Source organism: Drosophila grimshawi, unplaced genomic scaffold (genome assembly GCF_018153295.1).
Source record: "Drosophila grimshawi isolate 15287-2541.00 unplaced genomic scaffold, ASM1815329v1 contig_311, whole genome shotgun sequence".
Classification (NCBI taxonomy): domain Eukaryota; kingdom Metazoa; phylum Arthropoda; class Insecta; order Diptera; family Drosophilidae; genus Drosophila; species Drosophila grimshawi.
The window spans coordinates 25,521,249-25,538,996 of NW_025063098.1; the positions used below are offsets into that span (position 1 = coordinate 25,521,249).

At 37.6% G+C, this 17,748-nt stretch overlaps 1 protein-coding gene across 1 annotated transcript; it reads left to right on the forward strand.

The window, feature by feature from the left end:
• Positions 1–1,044: 1,044 nt before the first annotated feature.
• Positions 1,045–16,642, forward strand: LOC6568622. Its single transcript, XM_032740528.2, has 15 exons — positions 1,045–2,863; positions 4,962–7,096; positions 7,644–8,160; positions 12,048–12,308; positions 12,368–12,558; positions 13,051–13,496; positions 13,561–13,783; positions 13,843–13,934; positions 14,261–14,856; positions 14,985–15,136; positions 15,201–15,268; positions 15,331–15,473; positions 15,544–15,665; positions 15,731–16,096; positions 16,186–16,642. Exons 1-15 carry the CDS (start codon positions 1,109–1,111, stop codon positions 16,346–16,348), a joined length of 7,230 nt encoding a protein of 2,409 aa, XP_032596419.2. The 5' UTR covers positions 1,045–1,108; the 3' UTR covers positions 16,349–16,642.
• Positions 16,643–17,748: the final 1,106 nt, after the last annotated feature.

The following is a 17,748-nucleotide window of genomic DNA, read 5'->3' on the forward strand; positions in this document are numbered from 1 at the left end:
ATATTTTTATCAGAACCACTGAAACTGCCACCAATTGGATAATAATAACATTAATTTCGAATACAACTGAATAACAATCAAGCTGAAAAATAGCAAAAAGAGCTTCCGACATTTGTGCAACATAATTACTAAAAACAAAAGTATGGATTGTAATGAAAAACTGCAACTGAAAAGTCAACAACTACTATTCATTTACAATTGTTGTGTTTAAACAAAAGAAACCTTTCTCCGGTAACAAAATGCGATTCAAACCGGAAAAAACAAATGTCTTTAATGTCATGCGAGCGTAACAACTTTTGTTTACAAATATGCTTATGCAGTTGCCATCTGAAAGTGATGCGGCACTTTGGCTGGCTTAAGTAATATCTTTAGTTAGTTCTTTGAACTTTAACCAAGTCTAGAAAAGTCTGAAAATAAATTGCATGTTTTTTAATATATTTTTTACGTTTTGCAACTATAAAAAGTGCAATTATTTTCTTCATTTGCGTTTAAATTGCGTCTGTCTGCTTGACCAGAACTAGAAACCAATAATTTTAAACTAAACATAAATTATTGCGCATTTTTATTATTAAATATTATTGTATTTGACTAATTGATTGCTAGCAAAAATGAATTTTCTTAACTAATACGGCCAGAAAGTGTGGCACACTTTGCGGCGTCCACAAAAATTGGCTTTTGCTATTCGGCACATTTTATTGCCAAAAAAAAGAAGAAACTAGAAACTGCAGCTTTTTAAGTATTCGAATTGATTCTCTGTTTTTTGAAAAATTTTAAAATTAATATAATTTATTTCTATGTATTTAAGGACATCCAGGACGATATAACAAAGAGAAAATATACTATAAAATGCGACCAATTAATGCATAATTTGCTACTGTAAGTCTGCAGCAAATTCATTTTGAAAATTTATTAATTATCAACAAATTTAATTGTTACAGATATAAACAGCAGACAGGATATGTTGAAAGGATAGTCGGGACTACCAATAGCAACCAACGAGCTTCACAAATCAAAAAATAAAAGCCAATTTAAAATATAAGAAATTTAAAGACGATCAAAATACAATCAAATCGAACGCTTCTGGCATTAATGCACGCATCTGGAATCAATGATTTTTAAAAATATATCGCTGTCAGAGAACTTACCACAACTGGGCAACAGCAAAACGAACGCCAACAACAACAACGACAATAACAATCATAACAATGAGGATAACGATCCGTCAAATCGAAAACCAAATCAGATGCAACGATTGTGTGAAAAGCTTCGGCGCCCAAACGAAAATACTGCCGAAAGCTCGCGAGCATGGGCCTTCTGCGAGCGGTGCTGTGGAGAGAGACAGCACCAGCAGCAACAGCAGCAGCAACAACTACGACAGCAGCGGCAACAGCAACAGCAGAAACAGCGACAGCAGCAGCAGCAGCAGCCTGGCGGCATCGTAGCTTTTTATCGTTCGTACACGGATTCAGTGTCTGATTTGTCGTCGTATCGTTTTGTCTCCGATGAGGAAGAAGCCAATGATAATGATAATAACGTTGTTGTTGCCGATGATGATGATGACGTTGGCGTTGGCTCACTGTCGCTGTCGCTGCCGTTTATAGAAATAGAACAACGCCAGCCAAAATCATCAACTATCGCACAAGACAGAACAACAACAACAGCAACAGCAACAACAGCAGCAGCAACAACAGCAGCAGCAACAACAGCAGCAACAAGAACAACAATAACAAATACAGCGCCAACGGATAAGGCCTTAAAAGTTGAAGCGTCACACGCGTCATCGACAAATCGTCGCGTATTACCAATAATTTGTTGTTATACGATTAACAAATTCACTCACCAGCAGCAGCCGCATCAGCAGCAGCCGCAGCAGCAGCGGCAGCAGGAACAATTATCGGAGCCAAATGGCCGTCGAACAACACTTGAATATTATCCAAGTGAATCGTGTCGCGCGAATAATTTTCGATCTTATGTCCGTTGTGATCGTCGCCAGCCGCCGCCGCCAGTGCCGCCCAAGCCGAAGCCACGTATTTGCTTCGAGGTGACCGCATGCAGTGATAGTTCATCGGATCCCACCGAACCTGCACTAAAGACCCGCCGCTTGGAGCAGAGTCAACAGCGGGAGCAGCTAATCTACCCCTTGGAGTACACGCATACGCATACCCAGCAAATACCCAGCAGCTGTTCAAATTTAACGTACGCCAGCGGATCCACACCAGTGCCAGCTGAAAATAGCTGCAATTTGCATGCATTTGACAGCAATCACAATTGTAAACTCGACACAGCGTTGCAACCGAAAACAACATGTGTTCTTCGCTACGATCGTAACGGATATCTCAAACAGGAGTTCAGCATAAATCCAAGCAACCCGGAGAGAGCAGCGGAAACGGAGAACGATTTGACAACCCAATCGGAAATTGCGCCAAATAGTGACGCAATTGGTGAATATTATAATGCGACTGATGAGCTAAAAAATGTCCACGCAGAAGACAACTGTATTGATTTAGATAAATCAGCGAAGCCGATTGAATTTGAAGCACAATTGTCACAAGCAGCGACATTAACGATCGCTGGCGACGAGTCGGATGTTCATATAGATTTAAATTTACCAGATGATTCAATCTCGAATTGCAGCGAGAAAACCGTCTTCATTCACAACTTGGACCAATCGAATAGTTCCTCAAATGTGTCATTGCACTCAACATTTGCCAGCATCTCGCTGCACAATCTAACATATTGTTCAATACCTCAACAGACGATCGCAGTAACTCCATTGCAATTGCGACACTTGCCGATCATTCAAACCTTTGACTGTTCCCCCTATGCGTATTCAACAGTTGGACTTAACTGTGCTGGCAAAGATGTAAGTTCATACAAAGCATACAAATAAATACACTAGTGTTTGACTAAGGGATAAACTCTTACTCACATGTGATCATCCATAATTACGCATACAATAATTTAAATACAGTGTTCACTGGCACATGTGAGAACGCTTGACAATTTTGAGGTATCCCAAAATATGGCCCACATGTAAATAAACAAATATAAAAATGTTTTTAATATCTAAACAATTCCTATATCTAAATATTTTAAATTCATTGGACAATGAAATTCTGAAATCTTGATGCACAATAAGAAATTAGTGTATAAATTAGGAATTTAAAATCATTTTCAAAATCGAAATTATATTTCAAAAACAATATCCAATTTTAGCTTCAGAGTTTAATATGCTAACTTAATTGAACTGAAATAAATTGGAAAATTAAAATGTAACTTAATATTGTATATTACACACCTTTCCTAAAACAACAAAATGCCTTGCAAAATGATTTTATTGGTTCGCTCGGGCTTAATTAATTTTTATGAACTTTCTAATACCTTTTGAAAACAAAATAAATATTTGCGAGGTGTGAGAATTGAGAGAACGCTGTAGTCTGCTCATACTAAGAAAGTACGTTCTCCTAATGTCCATTCATGCATATGTATGTATGTACATGTATGTGTTTATGTATATGCATGTATGTATGTACGTATTTATGTATTTATGTTCGTATGTGGATGCAGGCATATGGATAGAAAACAGACAGAACATGTAATATTGTCAGTTTTAATTACGTGCTTATATGCGCATTTATATGCGTATTTACTTACAAACATAATTACGAGCTATACATATGTACATACATACATACATACATACATAAATACATGCATATATTATTGGGCTAATGGTGCCACAATTTGTTTGAGATTTTGTTGTTCTGTTGTTCTGGGATGCGGCTGTTCTACGGTGTGCTTTTTTGTAAGATTCTTTTAATATGTGTCTAAGGTACATACATCTGTACGATTTTGAGTTTGTCTGGCTGCTCTCTCTCTCGCTCTCTCTCTCTCTCCCTCGCTCTCTCCCTGCCTCGCTCTCTCTCTCTCTTTTGTATTTGGTATAAATTCTTGTTGTTTATACTAAAAATATCACTGTGTGCGTATATACAGAGTTTTTCTTTTTTGACTTTTGTACATATACATATGGATATGGATGTATTCATATGTATATGTATATTTTTTGTATCCATAGCATTTTCTGTTTTGCCTTACATTGTGTTTTATGTGTCACTGTGCACTGAAAAATATAATTACGCCCAAGATAATCTGGCGCCCAAAAAAATAGTTGCAAAACTACTTACTCTCAACATCGGGCACTATTCGAATTTAAGTGTTCGCCAATTTAGATTTGTAAGTGCCTCAGATCGCTGAATGGATGTTGAGTAAACATAAGATCTGTGTACTCATCTCTTTCGATATTCAATGTTTTTATAAAAATATCTAGTAAGTGTTCGAATTAAATTGCGTTTTAAGGTATAGTTTCTAAAACAACTATTATCTTAACTTTTTGTAAGATTGCGCCAATATGCAGATACTTTATAATAATAATATAGTATTTAATATAAAATATTTAAACATTTTTTAGATTTATCCGAAGAGATACGAATATTAAAGAATGCTTTATATTTTGAACTTTATTAAATATCTTCTTTTAATAATTATAAAACGAATTTAAAAAACCGAGTTTACTTTTAGGCAAAGCAAACAGTTCAAGGACATTTTTAGATCTTCTCCAAGGTTTTCAAATAATATTTTCAACTTTAATAAATAAAACTCACTTTAATATTAATACAGCGAAATTAAAGTTGACTTCGTTTTTCGAAAAACAAAACACTTCTAGAGCATTTTAGGTCCTCTGCAAACATTTTCAAATTGAACACGATGTTGTTTCTAAACGCTTGCCTCTAAATGCACATGTTTATATTTATATTTGAAGAGAGCAGAGAAATGGGAAGAGCGAGCGAGAGAAATGACGTCGATCCATTCAACAATACAATGATTATATTGTCGCTGTTGTGTGAACTGGAAAAAATGATTCGATTAACTTTCCTCACCAATTGATTTTCTGATTCTTTCAGCAGACAATGGAAAAACGACGTAATACGCTTGATCGTTTTCAGCGCCTAGCTTTCGGGCTCAAATCAAGGCCATCGGCATCCACAGAGGGGGGTGCCTCCAATTCGAGATCGAGCAGTGCGGAGAAGACACGCAAAACTTCCGATAGATCCGAGCGACTCAGAGAGCTAACGGAACTGTTGCGAGGCGGTGGCGGTGGCGGCGGTGGTGGTGGCAGCAGTTCACGTGCCTCATCGACACCAACACCACCGCCGGTGCCACCGCCACGACGCCCCCGACTTCCGCATAATAATTCAACAGCAAGCAGCTTGGAACTGCAGGACACATTATGCCAGAGCGTGGGCGATCAGTGCCAGCCAATCGAAGATGCGGAGCCATCGACCAGCAGTAGTCAGTTACAAAAGCAGAGCAGCACAAATAGCAACAGCAACAACAACAGCAACAGCAACAATAGCATCGGTGTGCCCAATACAGGCACACAGCGACTCTTTCAATCAATGCGGCCAAACGCAAGTCTCTCCAATTTGGAAACTTTCATGTTGTGCACTCGCGAGAAGTCCAAATCACCGCCACCACGAGCAGCAGCAGCAGCAACAGCAGCAACAGCAGCAGCGACAGCAGCAGCGACAGCAGCAGCGACAGCCCCATCAGTGGGTGACGGTGAGGTCGTCGGTGAGGCAGGCAGTAGCGAATGGGCAACGCAGCTGTCCAGAGCGGAGAGTCGCACAGCGAAAGGGATTTTACCGTTTCGTTCCGTTTCATTCTCACAAATTGATTGTAAATCAACATTGAGTGCGTGGCGCGATCGACTGCGACGGGACAAGGCCATTGAGAGCCCCCCTCTGCAACAAAGCAACAGCAACAACAACAGCAACAACAACAATAACAACAACAAGGGCAACGAATTGCCGGATCCAGGTTGGGTGCACATACCACTAAAGAGTACGGCTGTGTGTATTAACCTGAACTACGGACAGGAGAAATCACTTGAGAACGTGCTGGAAGACGTGCCCGATTCGATAGCCGAAGAAGATATATTCAATACGGATAGCTGTAGTGGCGCCAGCGTATCGGTTGCGACTGCTTGCAGTGTTATTGCGGCACATGCCAAAATGGAATCATTATCGGATACCATACACTCGGAGAGCGAATGTAATGTCAAGGAGGAGGAGCTGCCCACAATAATGGAGCCCAATTTGGCTAAACTTTTGGAGGAGCAACTGCCGCTGGAATCGCCACCAGATAATATTTTACAAACAGCCACAACGTGTTTGATACCCGTGCCGGTTTATGAATGTGCGGCCCAAGAGTGGCTGGAGACACCTGCTCAGGAATGGGTGGAATTGGCGCCGGAGTTTGGCATGGTGCCGGAAACAGTGCAGCCACCCATTGCACATGCAGCATGCAAAGTAATGCAACCGGAAACGTTGACAACGCTGCCAACCATCTCAGTGAGTCGCAGCTCCGAAGAGGGTGAAATAATTAATCTAAGCCCAACAGAACAGTTAACCAATCCGTCGTTCGACTCTGTGGATGAGCAGCAGCGGCAAGAGGAGCTCGATTTGGAGTTACGCGGCACAGAGGCGATAGCGACGCCAAGGCACAGCACTGGCGAGCGCCATAAACGGCATCTGGACAAGTCCACCAAGCGTAAGGGCATGTATATCGATAATATCGATTGGCATCAACCTGCTGCACCACATCGTGGCCTTGCGCTGGATATATCTATAGCCAACTTTCAGGCGATTAAGCCAGATTCACCAGATGACAGCAACAGCCCGCTGATGTTTGAGATGAACACACCCGAGCTGGATAAGTCATCGCCCTCATGGCGCGGATCACAGGACAAGCCACAATTGCTGAGCAGTTTCAGCTGCCAGAGCAGCGAGGAAAAGGACGATGCCACAAGCAATAATCATAGCAAGAGTAACAGTTTCCTGCAAACGGATTCCATGTCAGATACCGAGGAGCGCATCAGTTGGAGTCCAACACCCAGCGGTGACTACGAAAGCAAACGTTATTCGAAGCGCCCGCTAACCGTTCGTGGTCCATATGGGCAAATGTTGGAGGCGGAACTGAAGAAACCAAATCGCATGCATTTCGAAGAGATACTCGAGGAAATGCGCGAATCTGACAGGTGAGTTTTAACACTATTTTTATTATACCTCTTATTCGCTTTGTGTAGTTTCCAAAAGTAAAACGTTTTTCTGCTCTGTTTAAAGAAGAAATAAATATATATATATATTATAATATTTACTGCAAACAATTCAAGAATTACCTCTACATTTATTCAGGTAAAAATGATTACAACATTATTCTTTCCGATATTTAATATATAAATTAGAAGCAAGAATTATTCATTTTTAAAAGATAGAAAGTGATCAAACAGATCTCTTAAAAATTAACTATGTATATATCAATATTATTATATTCATCAATTGCATATATGTATATATCAAAGTCAACCTTAGTGAGTGTCATATTTTCCATGATATTATCTATCTTATGCCAGTAATTCTGTGTATTGGAGTTGTAGCATAAAAAATATAAGGAACTTGAAGTTTTTGAAAAGGGTTTCATCTGCATTACGCTGGCAATAGAGCTTTCAGCAGTAGGACACTTTCCACTACAAAAATCATACATATTTTACTGGCAAGAAAACAATAACATTCTAATTCCTCCAGCTTGAATCCGCGTCGTGAGTCAAAGCCTTCTCTTGGCTCCATGCGCAACAATAAGCCGCAATATTCGAGCTCGATGCGGGTGCGTAAGTCGAGTGCGTATTTGCCGGTGCCGACGCATGCACGCGCCGCGTCGACTCCTTCGCAAATCGATCATGTGAACAGTGCGGGTGCAATGCTGCCAATTTCGGTGTCTGCCAAGGATCTGAACGAGACGATATTAGCGGCTGATATGCAGCCGCCACATCAAATGAAACGTGCCGCATCCGAGACGCCCCAACTCAAATCGCATCACACCAAGCGCAGTCAATCGATTAGTGGTGACACTCAGAAACCACATCTACACCAACATCAGCACCATCACGGCCATCATCATCATCATGCGAAGCGCAGTGCTGAGGCCAACAATGCTAGCAGCAGCAACAAATCCAAGGCGCCTCCCTCAGCTGCCTTGTTGGCGGAGCTGCTCCAGGGATCCAGCGAGAATATGCTCTCTGAGCAGCGACAGAAAACGATTGCGGTAAGTAGCCGAATAACCGAGCATATATATATATATATATATATTGAAGGGGGCAATGATCTTCACAATTTATTTGTTCAATAATATTTTTTATCATATAAACCTATACCTAAAGCAACAAATTTGTAGCAAAAATTGAGAGGCACTTCGGTATTTTTATCCAACAATTTCGAAAAGTGAATTATAAAAAAACAAAAACAAACAAATATTATTTTTTTTGTGTTCCAAACAATTAAGCGTTCTTGCTAGGACTATAAATCTGAAGGAAAATATTATAAAGACACATAAGTTAGCATTTGTAAATGGTTCTTTATCTTTTGTAAATCTAAAGGTTCTTAACAGCACTTCATAGTAGTTGGTAAAATGTTTCAATTAAAACTAAACGAAATTATTCATTGATCTCCGTCTCCAAACTTCTTGATATTGTTCCATCAACAGAAATGTGTTGGTCATTGGGAAAACCGTACATACATATGTACATGTGCATGAGCGCCACAATTTGTATTGTTTGCAGAGCATTTGGGAAATTGATTGGAAAAACAGAAACAGACAGCATATTTGTGCGCATGCTCCAACAACCACTGCGCATTGGAAATGTGTCACTGTGTTAGGAAGAGCGCCACAGTTGCCACAGTTTCATCTCTTTGTTCCGCTCCATGCACCGTGGTTGAAGCTAACGCATTATTTGTGTCTTTAGCTTCAGCTATTAGCGGTCTAAAGCGTATGATCATAAATATTTATTATAATGGTTAAAAGTTAAGCGCTGTTTACTCATGGTTAATGGACAATCATCATCATCAGTTGCACACTTGTCCGTTTGGTTTTATCATGTTCAGTTGGTTGTTGTTGTGACTAGGACACAGTTCTGTGAAATCTTAAATAAAAACTCGTTCTTTTAATTAAGCTAATACATTTTGTTTGAGTGAATGTTTGACTATTTACTTTATATTTGTTAGTAATTGTTCTTAAGTCCATTACTTGTCAAAGTACATGAAAACAGGGCTAAACTAACAAATAGTTCTAATATCTAAAAAGAACTTCGTGTGCAGAAAATTAAAAATTCAAAGAGTTTTTCATAATTCAAAAGTTTAATCCATACAACAAAAAAACAAAAAAACACTTTTATTGAAATTAGAATTATAAATTCTTCGAAAATTGTAAATTTCGAAATAGTCGCATTCCGAGTGACAAGAAAATTTGAATATTTGACTATTAATCAGCATATAATTGAACAAACCATTTTTGTTTTGATCATAAAGTAAAATATGAATAATTTAAGAAAATGCATGCTACCATTGTCTGTCTCTGCCACTTGTCGCATGCAGACCGAACCGAGAAGTGTTCGTGGTATTCCAATTAGTATCGTGAGAGTTCGGCTTGTTGGGGGTGGGCTGTCTGCTTTCGATTGGAATATGAAAAATGGAAATTAAGTGTGTATTTGGCACAATGGAATGTTTTTCAACGTGTTGAGTAGCACACTCCTGTGCAGCTAGTTATATGCGCCACCAACACACAATGTGAGTATTAAACCGCATCACATACACACACACATACACACACACATACAGAGAGACACACACACACACACACAAGCATAAGTTGTGTCGCTGCTCTCCCGCGCGCGCAGCAACAGAGTCTTCTCCGCCAACGCCAATGCGCGCGTTTAAATTCTTATTTGGTTTTTGTACCTCAGTTGTGTGGCGAAATTTTTCGTGTTTCGTTTGTTTTATTTTGTGGTGTTGTGGAAAATAGATTAACCCAAAACAGTCGCACAGATAAAACAGACAGGCAACAGCAATAAGCCAAATATAATAATAACAGGCTACAAGCACGCGGAGTTCAAAAGTATTTAATGGTTTTCAATTCAATAAAATTGCAAAAGAAAAAAAAGAAGATTCCTTTGCATTGTCAGCATATACATACATGCTTAAAAGTACATATGTAATTATATATATATATATATGTGTAAACACGTACGGCTAAATTCAATTTAAATCAAGTGTATGCATTGAAATAAAAGGATAACAAAAGCAACGCCTAACTTTATGACAAAAACAAAAACACAAAACAATTAAATATATGTCCATGTATTTGTGTGCGTGTCTGTGTCTGTGTGTGTGTGTGTGTGTGTCTATGTGTGTATGGATCTGTTAATGTGTGTATGTAGTAGATACATATGTATACACAAAAGCATATCGGCTACCATACCCAACCTCTTGTTGCGCTGCGCAGCTCAAAGAAAAATTGTAATTGTATTAAATTGTGAATTATATTGTGTTGTGTACTTCTGGGAAAACGCACTTAAAGCTTCAAACTCCAGCCAGCGAAGCGCAATCCAATTATATTTTTCCTATATTTTGTGCAAAACACAATCAAATCTCAACAGTTTTCTATAAGCGTTAAATACTTGGATACACATTGATACAAGCTTTATTGGACACATGTGTATTTATATGTATATATGTGTATACATATAAAAACAAACAAGATTTATATAATATATGTTTAAAAAAAAATTAAGTATCATGCCTAAAAGCAATTTAATTAATATTGCTCGCTAGTCTATGAAATATTCTTAGTTGCTGGCTTTTTAGTTTTTTTTCCCCTTTTTTGTTTTTTGCAAAAACTTTTCACAAGAAAATCAAAAATAGTTTCTCAATTGTGTTTTTACAAATTTGAACTATTAATTGCTAAACTAATGTGAATTTTGAAGTGCGATAAACATGTGAAGTTGAGCATAAATAGCAATTTAAAGGCGTTTTGATTTCCGTTTTCCTGTTTTCATCGAAATCAGATCTGACGGCGTACATCCTTGTGTATGTGTGTGTGTAAAAACACTTGGTTTTCTTGTTGTGGCAAATACATTTTTTGGGCGAGAAACCACACAAACAACTTCTTGTACCTGGAGAAGCCGCAAGGTTATTTAAATCTTCTGTTGTGAACAACCACATAGACTGAATGTACAGATGTATGTATGTTTGTACATACATACATACATACATACATACATGTGTAGTATGTAGTACTTATGTGGCACGTGGGTAGTAGTTGTTCACCCACTCGACATCTACGCAGATTTCTTCATTCCTGCTACTCCAGTACTACTTATTACTTGTTTTTAAAGCACTTTTTTGGACCAATAAATTTGTTTGCAATTTTAGTTACCTGCCTTTTATCGATGGGCGAGCACGCGACTTTAGTTTGTGCCAACAAATGCTAAATACAAAATTGATTAACTCAAACGTAGTGACAATTGGTAGTTTATTAAATGCTGAACAATACAAAACAATAATCAGTGTATAAATCAATCAAAGTTAACAACAACAACAACAAATAATCATTAAATATTAATTAAAAATGTCGCATAATCGCGAAAATCTACGTTTAAGTCTGTTGGATTTGCAAGCAACAATAACTGCACCCTCAAATACCGTTGCTGCCCCTCTGTTGCCACAGACATTGGCTCAGGCTGTGATGCAACAGCCGCTGGCGGCAGCAGCAGCTGCATCCACATCCACATCCACATTGCCGGCGAGCAGCAGCAGCACTAGCAGTGTGTCGCAAGCTGTCTCAATGGCAACAACGACTGTGGCACGGTTGAGCAAGGCTGGGTTCGCTGCGGCACCCCATCAAAATGACAAATGTGATAGGCTCAAGAAAATGGCTTCAATCACTTGCTCCGATTCCGAGGATGATTCGGAGAGGCGCGCCCAGTTCGATATTAACTGCAAATGGAATCTGGGCGGCTATGATGGCGTAAGTGTGGGCGGCGGGTTGTTTCAGAAAGGCTTAATAATAATCAATAATCAGACAATCTGTAATAATCATTTATATTTTGTATTCTCATTTTTTTATCATTTTTTTTTTTTTCTTCTTTGTTTGTTTAGGACACACGCACCTATGTTGTACAGGAGATTTATCGTAATGAGCAATCCTATGTGGAATCTCTGCAAACCGTTGTGCTTAAGTATCTGAAAGTTTTGAAGTCACCGGAACACGCTGGCATGATTGATACACGCACCGTGGATGAGATTTTCTTTATGGTGCCCGATATTCTTGAAATACATGAGAAATTCTTAGCTGAGCTCAAACACCGACTCGACGACTGGGATGTAAATCAAAAAGTGGGCGATGCCTTTATTGAAACCGTAAGTAGCACTTTGTGTTTAATCAAATGATAATCAAATGCTAAAAATGAATTGTGTAGTTTTCAAAGCTCGAAGTCCTTGAGGTCTATACATCGTTTGTAAATAATTGTAATCGCGCCAAGAATGCCATTCGTTCGATGAAGCATCAGCGACCCTCCTTTGCCAAATTCCTGGAATCCACAGCCCGCGAGCACAAGGGAAAACTTACGCTGGACAATCTGCTTATAAAGCCCGTACAAAAATTTCCCAAGTACGTATAAATTGCATATTAAATATTATTAGAAGGTATCGAAACTAGATATAATAATAATACCTGAGTAGATATAGCCATGTCCTATTGTCTTTCTGATTGCACGTCTTTCTTTTTTTCTTGTCAGTTTTAATAAATGCGATTTATATGGAATTTCAAAATTCTTATTTTAAATCCAAAGAAAATAAAATTACTTAAGCATACTTGAACTTATTTAAGCTAATCTTGGTGTAAAATAAATTTCACAAAGATTATTCATTGTATGCAGTTAATATTTAAAAGTTAAGGAAACTGAAATCAATAAAATTCATTTTCATGTTCCTTGTCATATTTATTTAGATTAGTTGCTTATTATATGAAGAAATTTGAAATTAATTATTAAATTGGACTCTGGTCCCCATGAATATTTTCGGGATGTCGAAAATGTCTTATTCTTTTTGGTTTTTATTTTAATATGCAGCTGAATTTATAATGATTTTAAATTTTCTATAGCTACGAGCTGCTCTTCCAACGCCTCATCAAGCATACAGATCACGATCATCCCGATCAGAAACATTTACAGGATGTGCTCAAGCTGGTGCACGACATTCTGGTTCACATCAATTGCAAGGAACGCGAGATCATGGAAAATGGACAGCGAGAGGCAACATTAAGGGAATTGGAGGGCGTCATAGAAGGCATCACCGATTTAATAGCGCCCGAACGTCAGTTTTTATTATTCGATTTGGTATCTATGCCCTCGGGGCAGGGTGCTCGCAAGGATCGCGGCTTTTTCCTGTTCAATGATCTGTTGGTCTTGACAAGCATCAAGAAGCGCAGTGGCACCATTAGGAAACCAAACAGCTCAATTTGTCCCGGCTCAGTGGCAACCACTTTGGACACCAATAAATATAAGTTCCTTACAAAAATTTCTCTGGACTGCCTGGAGATTGTCAAGTGTGAGTATTAATTTAATTTCATCGTATAACAATAATGCATTGCTAGATATTCAATTTAATCTAGCTAAAGATGAGAACATAAAGCGCATCGTTAGCGAAATAGAAAACCTGTCTGAAGACTCCAATAAGCTGCAACAAATCACTGATATCGCTGCATCATTAAAGCATCCGCATCAGTATCTGGAAGATGTCATTCGCGAACTGCATCGCGACATTCAGCGACAGTTATCCGAGCGTCAAACAAATGACACTCAACTAAATATGTTGGAGTTGACAGTTAGCTCACCGTAAGAAGATCCTCAATTAATAATTTAATATCATAATAAACCATCTATTATTTTTTCAGCAATGGAAGCCAAAAGCTGACTGTAGTATTTAGCAAGACAGAGAAGCGCACCAATTGGGAAGAAGCGTTTAATGAAGCTAAACTTAAACTGGGTAAGTTAAATGCAATATGTTAAATACTTAAATATTTCAATTGTCTATATGAGCATTTTATGGATACAACTTTAAATTAGCTTACAATTATTATTTTTTTAAATTTTTAAAATCACTTTAATACTTTCTTTTTATTTAATTGTTGTTTAGTTCAGTTGTTATGTTAGACAGCAAATATTTAAAAGAAATTGTAATTAAATTTGGATGAGAAGCTATAAAAAAATGTATTACATTTTACTCGTCTTTTTCGCAATGCAAATTATGATTAGTTGTCAATAAGTGAATAAAAATTGATGACATTTCAATTCCTGTTTTATAATTTACAGCCGCCACACTCGAGCGACATCCCATACCAGAATTCCTCACATCTATACCAATACGGAAGACACGAGCGGGTCTTCAGTTCACTTGTGCGGCAGCAACGCTGAGCGATAAGCGAGATGTTTGGGTCTGCAACAGCGATGGTTATGTGGGCCAAGTGTGCATCATGTCTCTGCATCCGGAACCGAACGTAACCAGCTGCAACGGTGTTTGCAATGCACGTATTCTGTGCGTTGCATCAGTGCCGGCCTACACAAGCAGCAGCAGTAGCGTCGATGATGGACAGGAGGATAAACAGCAGACTTTGCGCAGCAGTACACCACAGCATAGCTACACACAGCAGTTGCGCGACTATCGCAAAAGCATCTCGCCCATTGCACAACCTGCATCCACTTTAGCGGCGCCAGAGAAGAAGAAAGTCGCCGCGGCGATTATTGGCAATGGGGCTGATGCGACCAGCAATCAAAGTGATACTCAGCTAGATTTAAATTTAAGTTCCAGCGATGATGAGACGGATGCCATCTCAACTGCGCCCATTGAACAACAACGTATGCCCAGCCCTGCACCCTCATTACAAGCCCCATATCATCATGTGCATCAAGTAAGTACACTCAACGTAATTGAACCTCAAATGAACCTGAGCTGAGGCAACTTCTTTTATTTTGCTCCTAATATTTGACAAAAATACTTTATTAACATTAACATGAATACTCTATGGTTTATTTGCAGGACTCCAATCCCGATGAAAGCGAATGTAATCAATCCACAATGTGGATAGGTACTGAAGATGGATGTATTCATGTTTACAATAGTACTGACAATATACGCATTAAGAAGAATCGTATTAAAATTGAACATCATTCAGCTGTATTTTCCATATTGTAAGTGCACATATTCTACAATTATATAACTATATATATCTAAACATACACAACTTCATTGCAGATATCTTGACAATCGTGTTTTTGTATCTTTAGCTAATGGTGATATCTGTGTTTATCTCAGAGATGGTGGTAAGTAATCTAACATGTATATAAAATATATATATACTAATCAATTCTTCTTTTCTTTTCAGCCACATCTTGGAATACATGCTTATCGCATTGTCTCTCAATTGGCACAGTTACAAGCCCAGTGACTAAGCTGCTGAACGTAAATGGCAAATTATGGTGCTCCATACAGGGGATTATAAAAGTATTGGATACTGAATCATTTTCGGTAAGATAACTTAAGAAACCAGTTGAAAAGCATGTCAAAATTAACTTTTTTAAATTTTGTATTTTTTCAGGTGGTCAATCAAATACAAATCTCTTCAGACTCAAAGCCAATTACGAATATGACAGTAGCAAATAACTATGTATGGATATCCGTACAAAACTCAGCTCACATTAAATGTTTTCATTCCAATACGTAAGTAATGTCGTGACCTATATACTGATATGAATGTTTCACTAACTGTTTGTATTGTTAAACAGCCACCAACTGATAACTGAAGTAAACCTCGCTCCTGCCGTTAATAAGATGTTGTCCAATTGCGACGAGATCATTCGGCAGCATAAAGCCGCTTGCCTGCGGGTTACTTCGTTGCTCTGCTGTAAGGATCTCATTTGGATAGGCACCAGTGCTGGTGTATTGCTTACCATACCAGCTCAGGGCTATGAAAAGGGTGCCCCCAATGTGGTGCCCACTGGCATCCCACACGGCCATACGGGACATGTGCGTTTCCTTACCTTTGTGGAGACACCGTCACACGGAGTAGAGGGCTGCTCCCAAGTGATAGCTGCTGCGGCATCTGCACGAGAAACTGGAAGCAGCACCAGCGATGAGTACACAAAACAGGGGTGAGTTCAAATATAAACTTATCATCTAACAGAAATTAATTGTACTTATTTATATTTATCGAATAAATTGTACGCATCCACGCGTTTAGTTCAACGAAGAACAATTCAAAATCCAAATCGGAAACAAAAAATATACTTATCATATCTGGCGGTGATGGCTATGAAGATTTTCGCAATTCTGGGGCCAATTCACTGAGTGAAATCGCTGGCCGCGAGGACAGCACCAATCATTTACTCATATGGCAAATTTGAAGCAGAAGACGTAAAAATCGCTGGCGGTTATTGCTTTCGAGATGGAAAAATAACAACTGAGATCAACTTTAATGATCTTAAATCATCTAAAAATGAATTGTTATTTTGAGAATACTAAGAAGCACAACTGAAAGTCGACTGCAGCGGTTTTTATTGTACCAAAAAGCCAAGAAACAGAAATCGGATAGAAACCAGTGTTACAGCAAATATATGCTTTTATTTAATTTAATTTAAATTAGCCTAATATTTCATTGCTTAAAGTATATAATTCTAAACATATATATATATATATATACATTTATATATATATTATATTCAACTAAATAGCTAGCAATGTTCACAATTATTGTATTTATGCAAATCTATATAATATACTAAAAAAAAAAACAAAAAAAAAAACAGAATTATTAGTGCCAAATATACATACTTATTGCGCCAAAACATTCGGAATGAATTATTAAATGTATTTAATCAAAACCAATAGCTAGGCCCAATGGCGCTATATTCCAAAACCAACACACGCATAAAACTACAAATTCATATAGAATAACAAATATTTTTATAAAATATAGCAAATATGCAGACTAAATATAATTATTTATAATTTGAAATATATATGCATATATATATATACATATATATATATATAAATATGCTACATACATACAAACAAATAAAAATATGTACATTTAGTACATATTTTCATACAAATATTAATATGTACGTAAAGTATGTCCTGATGGCAATTTAATTAAAACTAATTTACCCATATGATATCGCCATAAAATTTCATTAAATTAAATGAAACACTTTATCGAATTTATTCTAAAGGTAATCATTCAATGTACTTAAAAGCATACTTCAAATACAAATAAACCCAATGGCGAAAGAATAAATAACTTTGTAAAAATCAAGATGTTAACATTAAGTTAATTTTCGAGGTATGCAACCAAATAACTTTATATAAATGCTAATCGTTTTAATGGCGTTTTCAAAACGCAATGTAATACAACTTTCATGCAAGAGAATTGAATTTGAAAAAAAAAAACAAAAACAAAAACAAAACTAACAACCCATACATACCAAGTGATATTCAAATGTTTGGGAATGTATTAACTAACAACATATGTATGTATATTTTTCGAAATAGCATATTACTAAACTTGACTAATGATAGCGATGTTTACAGTTTTACCAATTAATGGAAAATCTGTCTCTTTAAAAAAAAAAATAGAACCGTCATTAAAGCTCTATGGTTAATAAAAGTGTGCTTTCTAATTTCTAGATCACACTTATTGCCTAACAAGTGAATTCGCCCTCTTTTTTATGGGGTGGATGAACACAATCTGTCTATATATTTTTATTGAACTGGACGGTATTTAAATTGTACTTAAATTTGT

What these genes read in the sequence shown, in the direction of transcription:
- LOC6568622 (XM_032740528.2), top strand. Translation starts at nt 1,109, where the DNA reads ATGATTTTTAAAAATATATCGCTGTCAGAGAACTTACCACAACTGGGC. An exon ending in CATATCATCATGTGCATCAA is followed by an intron (nt 14,857 to 14,984) that starts GTAAGTACACTC and finishes GTTTATTTGCAG; the next exon opens with GACTCCAATCCCGATGAAAG. An exon ending in GATGAGTACACAAAACAGGG is followed by an intron (nt 16,097 to 16,185) that starts GTGAGTTCAAAT and finishes CCACGCGTTTAG; the next exon opens with TTCAACGAAGAACAATTCAA.